The 15,034-nt window shown below is 32.4% G+C and overlaps 1 protein-coding gene across 3 annotated transcripts in view; it reads right to left on the bottom strand.

Moving 5' to 3' along the window:
- The window catches only part of LOC134700173 (uncharacterized), a 50,743-nt gene that overhangs the window by 23,289 nt on the left and 12,420 nt on the right, over positions 1–15,034 (bottom strand). For all 3 annotated transcript variants that reach the window (XM_063561537.1, XM_063561538.1, XM_063561539.1), the window contains exons 5-15: positions 13,989–14,214; positions 12,483–12,549; positions 11,830–11,892; positions 9,788–9,859; positions 9,057–9,113; positions 8,625–8,681; positions 7,591–7,695; positions 4,669–4,809; positions 4,127–4,180; positions 2,754–2,894; positions 64–1,707 (exon numbers count right to left, since the gene is read on the bottom strand). In XM_063561537.1, the coding sequence (XP_063417607.1) occupies positions 64–1,707; positions 2,754–2,894; positions 4,127–4,180; positions 4,669–4,809; positions 7,591–7,695; positions 8,625–8,681; positions 9,057–9,113; positions 9,788–9,859; positions 11,830–11,892; positions 12,483–12,549; positions 13,989–14,214 (2,627 nt within the window). The remainder of the gene's footprint in view (positions 1–63; positions 1,708–2,753; positions 2,895–4,126; positions 4,181–4,668; positions 4,810–7,590; positions 7,696–8,624; positions 8,682–9,056; positions 9,114–9,787; positions 9,860–11,829; positions 11,893–12,482; positions 12,550–13,988; positions 14,215–15,034) is intronic.

The raw sequence follows: 15,034 nt of genomic DNA, 5'->3' as shown, positions 1-15,034 counted from the left end.
TGCATCAAAAACTCAACTACATCTTTGCTAGCCAAGGGTTATGATCCTTAACAATGTACTTACCCCTGTCTAAACATTGAAGAGCTTTCCCAACAGATGTTGTTATCCTCACAGATTCAGGGCACTGGTATACATCTCTATTCATGTCTGCACTGTGCCCCATGTGTAAATAAAATAATCGGCGCTCTTTTTCTGGGATGTCCATTGCAGCATATAAAGTTGCAGCCCTGTGTCGCATATCAGTAGCAGTGATGTCCTTGCTAAGTCTGGCTTTTTTGCAACATTTTTTTACACAACTCCATCCAATTACATGTTCATCTTTACCAGCAGTTGTGGGAAATAAAAATTTATTTCCTTTCCCAATGCCGGCATCATCTCGAACTTTTTCATCTGCAAGGATTCTAATGGCATCCCAACAATCCTGGGGTATTAACAGTGACACAAGCTTTCTTTTTCCTGCTTGGTATGCAATCTTTAATTCACATAATAATTTTTGCTCAATGGGGTCCTCCACCTTTTCCACTGAATCTTGCGAAAACCAGACCCCATTTTCTGCATCATCCCATTCTGATAGTAAAAGCCTAGCAGGTTCGCCTCCTCTTCGAGCATTAAATAGTGTTAATCTGCATACAAGTAAATCTCTAATCTCAGCATATTCATTAGAAGTTATAAATTGGAATTTGGTTTTAATGTCTTTGATTTTATTTTCCAGCCATTCTTTCAACATCTTAACATCATCCTCATCTGGAAGGCGAGATGGCATCCTCAATTCTTTCTGTCTTAGTACAGTTATTTTATATTCTGCATCCCCAAATATACCTGGCCAGCAAAATTCCAATAGATCTCCGAAGCGCTTAATCTCATCAACTTCAGCATCTTTTTTTTGGATGAGAAATTCTCCAGTGAGATATTTGATAACTCTCTTTATGAGATAGCCATATCCGATTTTTAGCCCTGCTTTTGTGTGCCCAGTTTCTTCATTTATTGTTAGGGCTAAAATGGATGACTCCAACGAATGAAAATTGCCTCTGTCAAACATGTTTACAGCTGATTTAGCCTCAGCATCACCATTTATCTCACATTGTTTTCTAAATTCTAACAATAAATGGGCCAGTCTCCTCATATCTGACATAACTGATTTTCTTTTTTCTTCTTTTTTACTTTTCTTAGCCTCCACATTTCTATACATCTGCAGCCCAAATGATGTTATAAGATTGTCTGTTCTACATAAATTTCCTACCTCAGAATTATGGAATTTTGCTAGAACATCAAAGTTAAATGAAGAAGTAAACTTTGGAGATGCAATATGCACTGGATCTAAGGCTTTTGCTGTAGTTGTTGTAGATTCAACTGCAGTGCATGTGGATCTGTGTCTCTTATAGTAAGACTTTGTTAAAAAACCTTTACATAAAGAACAGTAAGCAAGTTGACCTGCTCCATGTTCCCTCTCTTTAAAATATTTTACTTCTGCTTGAGATCCTTCATCCTCCATTTTTTTCACCTGGTCTAAATTAGCTTTCCAAATACCTTCTTTCCTCAGGTTAGCCATTTGCTTTACTTGATCTTGATGGGGCAGCCTTTTTAAAACTTTGACCTCAGGAATATCTTTGTGTTTGCGAAGGATGTGATTGGACAATCTAGCCATAAGGAGACCACAGAAAGGGCAGGGTCTGTAAGGTTTTGACCTTGTTGATTTGCTTTTTTCTCCTGAAAGAAACATTTAAAAGAATCAAGTTAATAAAAACTCATTCAATAAAAGAGAGCCACTCATGACTTTAATTTAATTTGTCTGTTTAGGGAATAATGAAAGCAGGAGATGTGCTGAGGACTGTATTCTGCCTACAAAAATAAAACTGTTTCTAAGCTTAAAAATAATTGTTGAGCATGTGCTTTTTTACCAAAAACAAAGACATTGCACTTAACAGTAAGATAGGTTTAACTTAGGATTTTCTACCTTCAGGAAAAGATTACCTTAGATTATTTTGGGCCAGGTGAGCTAAAAAAACTACAAAATTACTGTTAATTACTAGCTCAGGGGCAGCAACCAAACAATGTGTTGTAGAACTGGTCAGTGTTTACTCTAAATGCTTTGGAGATAAACTAAAATCTACATTTTCCCCCTATGTTCTGATCTTAGCTATGGCCACCATTATTGTTGGCAGGTGGGGTCATTCGACACATTTTTAAAACCAAATAACCTAATGAGAATTGTGGATAAATTTGACACAGATGTTTCAGAGAAGAAGATTTTTTATAAAAGATTACATACATACTTAAATTCTGTAAGTGAATTACTCAATTGTGTACAGTATTCATTTATAACTTCAAAAATGGCAGGATAACCCTTGTGGTCCAAAAAATGATAAGTAAAATAATCATTACGAAAGCTAATTTCACAAGGCAGATAGTCTACAGATTAAGGAAAAATATTAAAGTCATTTTGTTTATTTTCTTTTGTTTCATATTCTGACATCAAATTCAGACCTCTCTTACTAGTTTTACTGTGCATATTGTGCGTATTGTTGTGCGGCTTTTTATACCTGTCCCAAGTCAGTATGATCTATATTGCTTATATTCACTACTTTTGGATCTTGGATGGAGGGTTGTTTCATCATTACAACATATTTTTTGTGTTCATATTATAGGCTATAAAAGTATATGTAATCAATTTCAAATTCATTTCTGTAGTATATCAAATATCTCAAATTTATTGCTTCGCAAACAGACCATCCAATCTAATGAAATAAATATACCAGTAGATGATTTCACTGGTCTGCCTCTAGCTTTCTTTGGTCCTTCACTGCAACTGGCTGTCTCCTGACAATTCATCTTATTTTGTGCAGGTATGCGTATTGAAGTATCATTGAATGCAGGTGATATTCTTTCAATATTATCTGTATGAAAATAAAAATATATCAAACAGATATTTTGGACATTGACTGTCATTTAAAACAATTTGACATTTTTAAGAATAATTGACTTGGGGAAGGGGTACTTTAATTGTCCTAGATAAAAAAATAATAATCTGGTCACCCTCATAAGGCACATTCCTGCTATGTTTGGTTTAATTCCATTCAGTGATTCTCTAAAAGAAGACATTTGTATGTTGGACCTCAAAGATGACAATTTGAAAACAGGCCCAAAATTAAATAGCCTCTCACAATATTAATTTTGACCCTTTGGACCCTAATGTGGATCAACTTAAAAACAGAGCCCAATATCCAAATCTAAATAGCTGTTGAATGTTTTATGCAATTGTAATGAACACTATCCTAGTAATCACTTCTGTTCATGCTATTAAAAAAAATTTATTGTTATGAATAACAATTAATGGACTGTACTTTCTGGATGTAGAAGCAAGTGTTTCGAGAAACCCTGCTCTTCACACCCTGTGGTAAAAATCTATTCTTTTTTGTAACAATAGATTTATTCAATTTAAAATTGTTTCAGAGATAGATGTGACATCAAAGTTAAAAGAAAAGAAAATATGATTGCTTGGAATAAGTAGAACAGTTTTTTATTCTATGTTCTATAAAATAAAAAATAAATGTTATGTCAGTTTGAAAGAACTTGTGCATTTCCACTGCACACAATTATCATACCATCATAACATATATGAGAAGAACATAACCCGTGTCATGCCAACAACTGGTATATTATAGTAAAAGTGTTAAGTTCCGATGCAAAGACCCTATTAGCGAATCAATTAAAAATTATTCAGCTTTAATTGGTAAAGTAGTTTGATAGTAAAAGATCTTTGAAATAGTCTACACTGAAGGACGGACAACAGAAGCGACAAAAGACACCAAGTTATTGCAAAAACTTAATAGATATAGGATGATGTGGTGTGAGTGCCAATGAGACAACTCTCCATCCAAATAACAATTAATAAAAATAAACCATTATAGGTCAATGTATGGCCTTCAACACGGAGCCTTGGCTCACATAAACAAAAAGCTATATAGGGCCCCAAAATTACTGATGTAAAACCATGCAAAAGGGAAAACCAACGGTCTAATTATATTAAGGGAAAGGTGAGCTAAAAAGTTTTCAAGGAACTCTGGTAATATTAATCAATACAATTGAAATCACAGCAAAATTGACAAAAAAGCATAAATTTGTTTACCTCCATCTTTACTGTAACTTTCATTTTGACTGGCATCTCCTGCATCTAAACCAACTGACATAAAAAAAAATATTATAAATCACTGAAATTTTGCAAATAAGCTACACAAATAATTGTAAAAACTAGGATTACACCCAAAAATTGTCTTACTATCTTCTTTAAAGGGCAATAACTCTTATAAAAGATGGTTGACAATTTCAGTCATTCTTACTTTTTTGTAGATTTTAATTGCTTATTTTTTTTTTACTGTTTTCAATTTCACTTTTCCAGTATTAAAATAAATTCAAGACAATAATTGAAACTGTAAAATAATCATCATTACAGGGTCGGTAACCCAACAATATGTTGTCAATTTGTTATAAAATTTCAAGAACACAAAGATTTGGACTTGTTCACATTATTCATTAAATAAATTCATAAATTCAGATCACTGAAAAAAATACATTCTTAACTTCATAAAAAAGCCTAGTTTAGATAATTACTAAAATCTACTCTTAATGTTCTACAAACCCTACATAAAAAAATGATTCAAATAAATATACCCATAGAGGATTTAAGTGGTGGGCCTCTGTCCTTTTTTGGTCCTTCACTGCAACTGGCTTTCCCTTGACTATTCATTTCAATTTGAGCAGGTATGTGTTCTGTAGTATCATTTGATTTGGGTAGCATTCTCTTTACATTATCTATAGAAGTATAAAATCAATAGCTATTGTTATTTATTGTTTTGTACATGTATATGGTAGTGGCAAAAAGTGATCTTAAGTATGAAGCCTAAATCCTAGTCAATAAGCTAACACCTAGGAATTGAGTTATATGCCTGCACATATTTTTCAGGATTTAAGACTAATGCCTAACATTTTGTAGGCAATAAACTCACTGCCTAGGTGTTACTTTATTGCTAAGGATTTAAGCTGAATGCCTTATTTCCAGGATAGCGGCTGTCATACAAACTATTATCTTTAGAATAAAAAGTGAAATCAGATACTGTGGATTCATTATTATTCGTTGGATACCAATTTCCATGGATTTCGTGGGAACAGTTGAACCACGAAATTAAATGTTCAACGAATGACAAATGTTCTTATGGCTTGTGTGCAGACTTTGGCAAAACCACAAAATCAAATATCCACGAACATGAAAGTTTTCCTCAATCCACGAAAATTGGTACCCACGAAAATAAATGAATCCACAGTAAATGTTTCAAAGATACAACATCTCTAATCTAAACAGTATTCAGATGCTTCACAGGGCGCAGCTTGATACGACCATAGAGGTCGAAACCCTGAACAGTTTGGGCATGTATGAACATAACATTTAAGCTTGATACAGCTCTGAATTTGGATTGTGATTAAAAAGTTGACACAACATAGGTTTCTGACACAAAATGAATGTGGTCTGAGAACTTTAAACTTAAAAACTTTAAAAATTTAAATTGGACATTTACCTATTAAGTCCAATATCCAAAATCTAAACACATGGTTGGATTCAGCATATCATAAAACCCTAAGAATTCAATTTTAATGAAATCAAATAATGTTCTATTTTAGACCCTAATGATCTCAAATTGAGGTCCTCAATGTGGACCAATTTGATCTGGGCCCAAATATTAAAAATCTAAATACATGGTTAGATTAAGCACATTGAAGAACCCCATATATTCAATTTTTGTTGAAATCCAACAAAGTTTAATTTTTTACCCTTTGGACCTTATGCAGACCAATTTGAAAATGAGACAATACTGTGCAATTGAATATTTCTTACTATATAGCAAAACTGTGCTCTTAGAAATTTCTTGCTATTGCGCAATATTGTGCAATTAGATATTTCTTGTTATTGCTGAGTACTGTGCAATTGAATTTTTTTTGCTATTGCACAATACTTAACATATTAGTTTTGGACCATGATTTGGACCAACTTGAAAACTGGGCTCATAATAAAAAATCTAAGTACATGTTTAGATTTAGCATAACAAAGAACCCCAAAAATTAACAATCTGAACACACAGTTAAATTTGGCATATATAAGAACCCCAATAATTCATTTTTTTTATGAAATCAAACAAAAAAGTTTAATTTTAGACCCTTTGGGCCCCTAATTCGTTGGGACCAAAACTCCCAAAATCAATCCAAACCCTCCTTTCATGGTCATAAACCTTGTGTTAAAGTTTCATAGATTTCTATTGACTTATGCTAAAGTTATTGTGCAAAAACCAAGAAAAATGCTTATTTGGGACCTGTTTTTGGCCTCTAATTCCTAAACTGTTGGGACTAAAACACCCAAAATCAATCCTAACCTTCCTTTTATGGTCATAAACCTTGTGTTAACATTTCATAGATTTCTATTTTCTTTAACTAAAGTTAGAGTGTGAAAACCAAATGTTTTCGGACGAGGACGCCGCCAACATGATACCAATATACAACTAAAGGTTCCTGACATGGCCCTTTAAGTTGGGTATCTATAAAAACAGTGCAAATATTGGAAATAATACATTTTTGTTGGTGCTTCCGAAGTGAAATATTTGTGTTACCATGACATTACACAACATATCAATTGACTTAATGTTCAGAAGAATATTACAAACTTTAATTAACTCTATACCCTTACCAAGATTGGCCTCAGGGGCTTCAAAGAAATGTAAAATATCCTATATGAGCAGTATTAAATTAGTTTATCATAATGAAATATTATCTAATTGAGTCACTTTTACAAGAGTCTAAAATTAAAGACTTTTGTAAAAGTGGCTAAAACTTCATACCTATTGATGTAAAAACTTTAAAGAATAACGTTCTGTATACAGTTCAAACAAGAGCTGTCTGACAATAAACTGGCTTTTATTACATTTATTTGAGTCCCCAAATTTTTTAATAACACAAGAACCAAAACTCCTGACCATATAGTGAAAATCATCAATACTGAACTTGACCTCCATTTTGTCACCAGTGTCAACATATGTTGATTTTTCTAATAAAATATTAAACTTCCACACATACCTCAAATATCAAATACATTTTTGTTCCAATTTGCAAAATTCAGTTATTCTTATTTTTCAAATCATAAATGTCCCACTCTCACATTAAATCAATGACAGTGCAAGTTGCAACTTAAAGTAAGCCTAGCGTTAAATTCTTAATTCATTTCACATTGAAAAAAAATGTGTCCACAGTACATGTATGCCCCACGTACACTATCATTTTCTATGTTTAGTTGACCATGAAATTGGAAAAAATCTAATTTGGCATTTAAATAAGAAAGATCATATCATAGGGCACATGTATACTAAGTTTCAAGTTGATTGGACTTCAACTTCATCAAAAACTACCTTGACCAAAAACTTTAACCTGAAGCGGGACAGATGGACGGACGCACAGACTGATGAACAAACAGACACACAGACCAGAAAACATAATGCCCCTCTACTATCGTAGGTGGGGCATAAAAAAAATCTAAATACACCAAATTCTTACCAGTGAAATGCACGCCCATATGGCTCAGAAATGATTCTCTACTTCTTAGTTTTTTATCACATAGGGCACATACAAATAGCTTTTCAGTTTCCCCTTCAGATTTTTCTGCAATAAATAACAAAAGAAAAAATAAATAATGCTTCTATAATTGTTTTACAAAATTTTGGAAAACAAAATAAGGAATGCCACTTAGAATAATCTCAATTCATGAAGAACAAATCAAACATAGTAAAATGACTCTGTAAAATAACACGTGCCTTTGAAGTGTGAGTACCTAACATCATGCATATGTCCTTTACCATGTCAATTGATCATTAAAGTGATGTTTTGTACAGTCTGGCTTTACAACTCTACATGTACCAATCATTGTTTTTTAAGTGAGGTTCTGAAATTTTGGCATATATTGTCAACAGTATACTAGCAGTTAAATTTATCTGAAGTTTGATTTTCATATGAATTTGAGTACATGTCTTCCAGTATATTTTTTTCATTGTTATCCATATATATGAGCTACAACTCTTAATACCCAACTTTATCTTTCCTTCAAATAAACCCCAAAAAATATATCAGCCAGTGAAATCAATTTTTTTGAGATATAAGTCAAAAACTGCATTTTACACTTATGTTCTATTTTTAGCAATGACAACCATGTTTGTCGATGGATCAAAACTTTGGATACAATTTACAAACAAGATACCCTAAGGAATATTTATTTAAGGTTTGAAGGTATTTGGCCCAGTAGTTCCAGAGAAGAAGATTTTTTAAATAGTTTACGATGACAGATGACAAAGACGACAGACGTCAAATTATGGCCCCCTGAGCTTAAAAGCCAGTATAATGGTTTGCTGTTTGAATGACAGAAAGACAGACAAGGGTAAACAATATGGCCCAAAACACTTTGTGACAGAGTCATAAAAAAAGTAAATACAGCCAAGCAAATTTATACTAAGGACAAAGCTCTGGCTTGATTTAGACAATTAATGTCCGAAACCCATTAGCAATCGGAAATATACCTGAACAACAGTTCACATTACCTTCTTCAACCTCAATATTACTGCCCTCTTCCTCATCTTCTAATGGTTGTATCAAAACTAAAATAAAACAGGAAACATCCTAAGGATCATTTAAAATAAGTTTGGCTGCAATATGTTCAGTAGTTTCAGAGGAGAAGATTATCTAAAGTTAACAAACATGATGAACAAATTGTTTAAAATTGTCTTTAAACGCTAATAACTCTTTAAGGCAAATTAACAATTTAAGTTATATTGACTGAATTGTAAATCATACTTTGCTGAACATTTTTGCGTTTTACAGTTTATCTACATCTATGATAATGTTTAAGATAATCAGGGTGGAAACAGAATGGCATGGTTAGTATCCAGCACACTGAGAGTATTGCATAGCAATACAAAATTCATCGTTCCCAAAATAAAATTTGCGCATGATTTTTACAAAGTTCACATTACCTTCTCTAACCCCAATATTACTACCAACTTCCTCATCTTCTGATGGTTGATTCAATACTAAAATTAAACAGGAGAAATATAATGACATATGATAAATCATGGCTCCAGATTCAAATATAAATGTGGCCTTGAACAAGGATAGCACACTTATCAGTCCCAATATTATAAGTTATATGGTTTGTTACTGACTCCCTACAGATCCAAAGAGGGTTAGTAAAATAAATAGGTGATGAGGCAGGCGGATTTAATATCCCTCTATGGTTTTGTACGGGTCAGTAGTAAACTGTATGAAGAAAATATTGCAAACAGGACTTTTCCTGCTGGGTTCCGAAGAAAAATAAACAGTGAAACCCAACAACATCAATAGATGAAGTCACCATTGACAGAAGTTACAATGTAGCTAACCCCATACAAATCCATAGGGGGTTACCATGTGACAGTGTTTAACCAATCACAACATGATAATTTACCTGTAGTGTGATAATGATTTTTAGGATGTAGATGATTGAAAATGATACAAAAAAAGAACACAAAAATTCAAACTTTACACTCAATTAACAGGAAGAACATGCATATATATGATATAGTAAAACATCTTAAACAAGCTCAGCAAATGATGCTATTGTTTCGAACGAATTCTGTAAATATTCTATGAAATGTTCTCTAGATTTCGTGAATTGATTGAACCATGTAGGAAAGATGTATGGATACACTTAATTATTCAAAGTTACCTTGTTTAACCTCATTACTTAGGTCTAATTCTTGTTTCTCCTCATCTTCATCATCAGATGGTAGTTTCAAAACTAAAAAACAAGAGTGTATGCAATGTTCTGCTAAGGGTTTATCTCAATTAAAACTAATCAAAAATAAATATTGGGTCTGGCAGTTTGAAAATAGGAGACATCCCAATGTCAAAGCTTTATTCCAATCTTATGATACGCTTTTCACATGAAAGAAAATTTAAAGCTTTTAAAGTTAAGGTTTTATATTTTGAATATTTATATTCTTAAATGAAATCAACTAGTTGCATGAGTTACTTGATTTTTATAGTACTGTGGAAGATAATATTCCATTTGCTATCTACATGTAAGTATTTTCAAGTTATCTGAAAAATTCATTAGTGGCAGATCCAGAAGTTTTCATAAGTGCTACAGTCTACAGTCATGCTTCAGTGATTTTCAATATAGTCAACCAAAATTTTCATAGAAAAGGGGAAGCGGCCCCCCTCTAAATCCACCTCTATTTATCTCAATTGCCACCTGGAGATTTTAACCAGGTGAGCTAAAAACTTGATATTAACAATATATAATATACCCTTTTATATGAAAGTAACTCAAGTCATTAGCAAGATGTAGGAAGATGTAGTATGAGTGCCAATGAGACAACTCTCCATCCAAATAACAATTTATAAAAGTAAACTATTATAGGTCAAGGAACAGCCTTCAAAATCGAGCATTGGCTCATACAGAACAACAAGCTATAAAGACATGTAAACCATAAAAACTGTATATCAAGGAACCCCAAGGATTCAATTTTTGTTAAAATCAAACTAAGTTTAATTTTTGACCCTTTGGACCTTAATGTAGACCAATTTGAAAATAGGACCAACAAGAATGTGTCCAAATTACACGGATGCCCCACTCGCACTATCATTTTCCATGTTCAATGGACCGCGAAATTGGGTGAATATTCTAATTTGGCATTATTTAATAAGAAAGATCATGTCATAAGCAAAATGTGTACTAAGTTTCAAGTTGATCAGACTTCAGCTTCATCAAAAACTACCTTGACCAAAAACTTTAACCTGAAGTGGGATGAACAGACAGACAAATGGACAGACTGAACGAATGAACAAACAGACACACAGACCAGAAAACATAATGCCCCTCTACTATCCTAGGTGGGGCATAAAAATAAAAGCTTGACTGAAAAACTCTGATGATTAACTCATGTGGTATGCACATTCATGCATTTATGTGTTGGTTGGTCACATATTGAATGTTTTTCTTAATTTTAATTCTTGGATTAATTATTCCTTAAACATTCAGTGTTATGTGTACAAATGCAAAAGGTTATTACTAAATAACTTTCACTGGGGCATACAATTACTATGCTTCTAACTAGGTCCAATACCAAAAAGTAAAATCACAAAAATACTGAACTCAGAGGAAAATCAATTTGGAAAGTCCATAGTCACATGGCAAAATCAAAAAACAAAATGCATCAAAAACGAATGGACAAGAACTGTCATATTCCTGACTTGGTACAGACATTTTCAAATGTAAAAAATGCTGGATTAAACCTGGTTCTATAGCGAATTGATATTGACTACAATTTCAAAAGGAATGTGGTATTATCAGATTATCACATTGCATTTTTCATATCGCATGTATTATCAGCCCTAGGTTCAATATCAGCCCAAGAGTTGCATGGCTCAAGGGCTGATATTGACCGATGGCTGATAATACATGCGATTGGCAAAATGACGTTTTATGATCTTTTGATCATATGCTTCAACCATGGAGAAAAAATAACTGATTCGTATATTGATCCTGTAATAGAAGTTTAAAGATTGAAAAGTTCACGGACGTCAGACCCCAAATTTAGTACATTCGATATGAAAACGTAGCATTGAAGTGTATTTTCCTATTTTTCATATCAGCCCGCTAAGGACCAATTCGAAAAATATGGAATTTACGGTAATTCAATGATATTATCATACAGTAAAAATCATATGTTATTTAGTCTAAGTATATGATAATAAAAGACATACCTCTTTGTTTCCTTGTCAAGTTCTCAATATCACTATCACTGTCAGTATATGCCTCTCTATTGCCTATGAATAATTGAGATTATGAAAGAATTAACAATATATGCATGCTGTTTTACTCAACATATAATTTAACCTAACCAAACTTAGAAGTTCTTTTTAAGAACAAAATAAATAATATGTGCAAAATATGTGTTATGTGTAACTCATTAACTTTTAGATTTCTCATCAGTGAAACTTGTATGTTAGAATTTTACATTTTGTAATATTTATCACCAGTACCCTTGTAGCCAGTACTTCCGAAAAAAATATTGATATTGTTATATTATAATGTTTCATAATAACCTTCAATCATTACCGAACTGAACAAAGAAATAACATGACAGGTGCCATATACGGTACAGGAAATGCCTACCCTTCCAGAGCACCTGATTTCACTCTCGGTTTTTAGTGGAGATCGTGTTTTTTCTTAATTATTATTAAATGTCCTTTGGTTTTGTGAGTCTTTGTTTACTCCTTGGTTTTGATTGCTATTGTCTTGTTCCTTGTTTAATGCTCTTCTGCTTTATATTATCAATTCTAAATTCTAGACTTTTTAAATTTCACCCAAGTACATTCTTTAGCTCAGAACTTCTATACAAATTCATATAACATACATGCCACTTTATGACTATCATCTTTAATCTCCAGTCTTCTTATTGAAACACAACATTCTTTCAATGTCTGTAAGATATACATTTAATTTTACAAAGTTTACAAAGTTTACACATAAATAAAGTAAATATCAACAAAGTATCATTTGTTGGGATATAACACAATTCATACAAGTGAATACCTGCATACTTTGAAAAAGCCCAGCTTGCATGAGAATGACACATATTATAGGGAAATAATAAAATGTAAACACACATTTTCAGAATCCTGTTAACAGTGCAGAACTGAGAGTATAAGTAAAGAATTGAACTATGTCTTACTTAAGTAACTTTGTAATACACATGAAATCACTCTGCCACACAGCAAATGCAGATAAATAAATGGATGATTGCTTAACACACATTCATATTGGAGAAATGTTAGAGCCTGTTATCACTTGCTCTGAATTGAATTGATCTTTAAAAAAAACAGCTTGCGTTTAAATTTGAACAATCAAGATAGATCGGGAACTAGTGCCTTAACATTGCAATTTTATCTTAAAATGATAGGTTTAACAATTTCAATAACAAACAAGAATGTGTCCCCAGTACAAGGATGTCCCATCCACACTATCATTTTCTATATTCAGCAGACTGTGAAAATAGAGGAAAATTTCTTATTTGGCATTAACATTAGCAAGATCATATCATAGGGAGCATGTGTACTAAGTTTCAAGTTGATTGGACTTAAACTACATAAAAAACTACCTCAACCAAAAACTTTAACCTGAAGCGGACAAACAGACAGACAGAGGAACGGACGTACAGACCAGAAAACATAATACCCACATGTCACAAGTCATTAACCAAAGAAATGTGAAAATAATATTTTGATTGAAGACAAGGGAAACAGGATTTATCTTTTCAGAAAAATGACATGAAAACATGGAATATATTTCTTTGTTTTTTATCTTCAAGTTCTGCCAAATTATTTGAATATGGATGAAACCCCAAAAGGCCGTCATTTCGAAGAATATATATACCAACGCAACCGTATGTAGATTTATTTTTATATCTAAGTATAACACTTTCACTCTCAGAAAAATCACAATCGATCTAAGAGTTAACACTTAAAGAAAGATAAATTCATAAAAAAAATCACAAGGGTTCCACAAGGGTTCCGTGAACCCTGTGTCTCACCTACTGCAAGATTTGTAGAAATCTGGGATAGTTGAAAAAAGTTATTTTAATTTAAAAAACTTTCACCACAGAGTGAATATTTGTGGACAACAATGGAATGTAGGATGGCTATGTCTTGCTTTTGCAACTACAGTTGCAGGGTAGACAAAAACTGTGTGTCTGTTATAACTGAAACCTAAGTACCAATTTGTATATAATATCTACACCACTTATGATGTAAAAAAGAATGACAAATGATTATAAAAGGACTGTAAGTCTTCATCTTTGTTTGGCGGTAACAGAAACATATTTATATGGGACCGTTTTTTTTTCAATTTAAATTGAAATTACCGTATTTTTTTTTTCATCTGTTAGTGGTCTCTTTCTCCATGGGAGGTTTCGACTAACATCACCATAGTCATATCTGATTTCATCTCCTATATATATATCCCTTCTGGCAAATAAAACTAAATGTGGGCTCCCATCCACAACAATTCTTTTCATTAAAGCATTCTCATCTGCTCCAACTCCATCATTAACAAACCTTCCCATTTGTTTAGAAAAAGTAGCATCTATGCTAAAATAATGATTGAGATACAAAAATGACAATGTTTGTTTCAAGGTAAAATTCAAAATTTGCAGATGACTACTTGTATGTCAGTATGGGTGACATTGACCTTTGACCTATATATAACTACTGACACCAAAATTCAAAAATCAACAGTCCTCTTCCCTACCTAAAAGTCTTCACCTATCATGCCTATGTAATTTTCTTATTAGCCATGAACATGATGAAGACTGTTAGAACTGAAAATTAAACTATTCTACTTTTGTATCTAAAATCATTTCTAATAAGATAAGCAAAAAATTATGACTGCTTAACATTTTAATGAAGAGAATGAACTTAAATGACTAGTAAAACAATTGCAAGAATTCAGAACAAAGCATACTACATGTAGTTTACTTAAACTTTCCCAAAGTAATTCATAGTTTATTCAGTGATATCATAAAAGAACTATATAGAAAAAGAATGATAGTAAGTGGGATGTTTTCTTTATGTCATAATATTCAAGAACAATTTTGCTGTGTAACAAAGGCTTAAAGAACTTATGCATCTGAAACAAATTTTCAAAAGAAACATTGTATTTCATCCAGTAAGTGTGACCATGACCATTTGACCTGCTGACTAATCAAAAACAAATTCAAATAAAGGTGTCTTCACTGCTCCTAAATATATGCATGATTAACAATGGTTGCGGTAAAATTGTGAATATTTCAATCTCATTTTTACCCCTAGTTTCATGCATAAAGTGTCTGAGTATCATTATTCAAATACTGTTTTTTTATGTTTTCTGATTGCCATGATCACTGCATATTGAAACAAATTGTTAGCTAAA

This window comes from Mytilus trossulus, unplaced genomic scaffold (assembly GCF_036588685.1).
Source record: "Mytilus trossulus isolate FHL-02 unplaced genomic scaffold, PNRI_Mtr1.1.1.hap1 h1tg000125l___fragment_3__unscaffolded, whole genome shotgun sequence".
NCBI lineage: Eukaryota > Metazoa > Mollusca > Bivalvia > Mytilida > Mytilidae > Mytilus > Mytilus trossulus.
The sequence above is the reverse complement of the archived record's forward strand: the minus strand, read 5'-3'. Positions and strand labels throughout refer to the sequence as shown.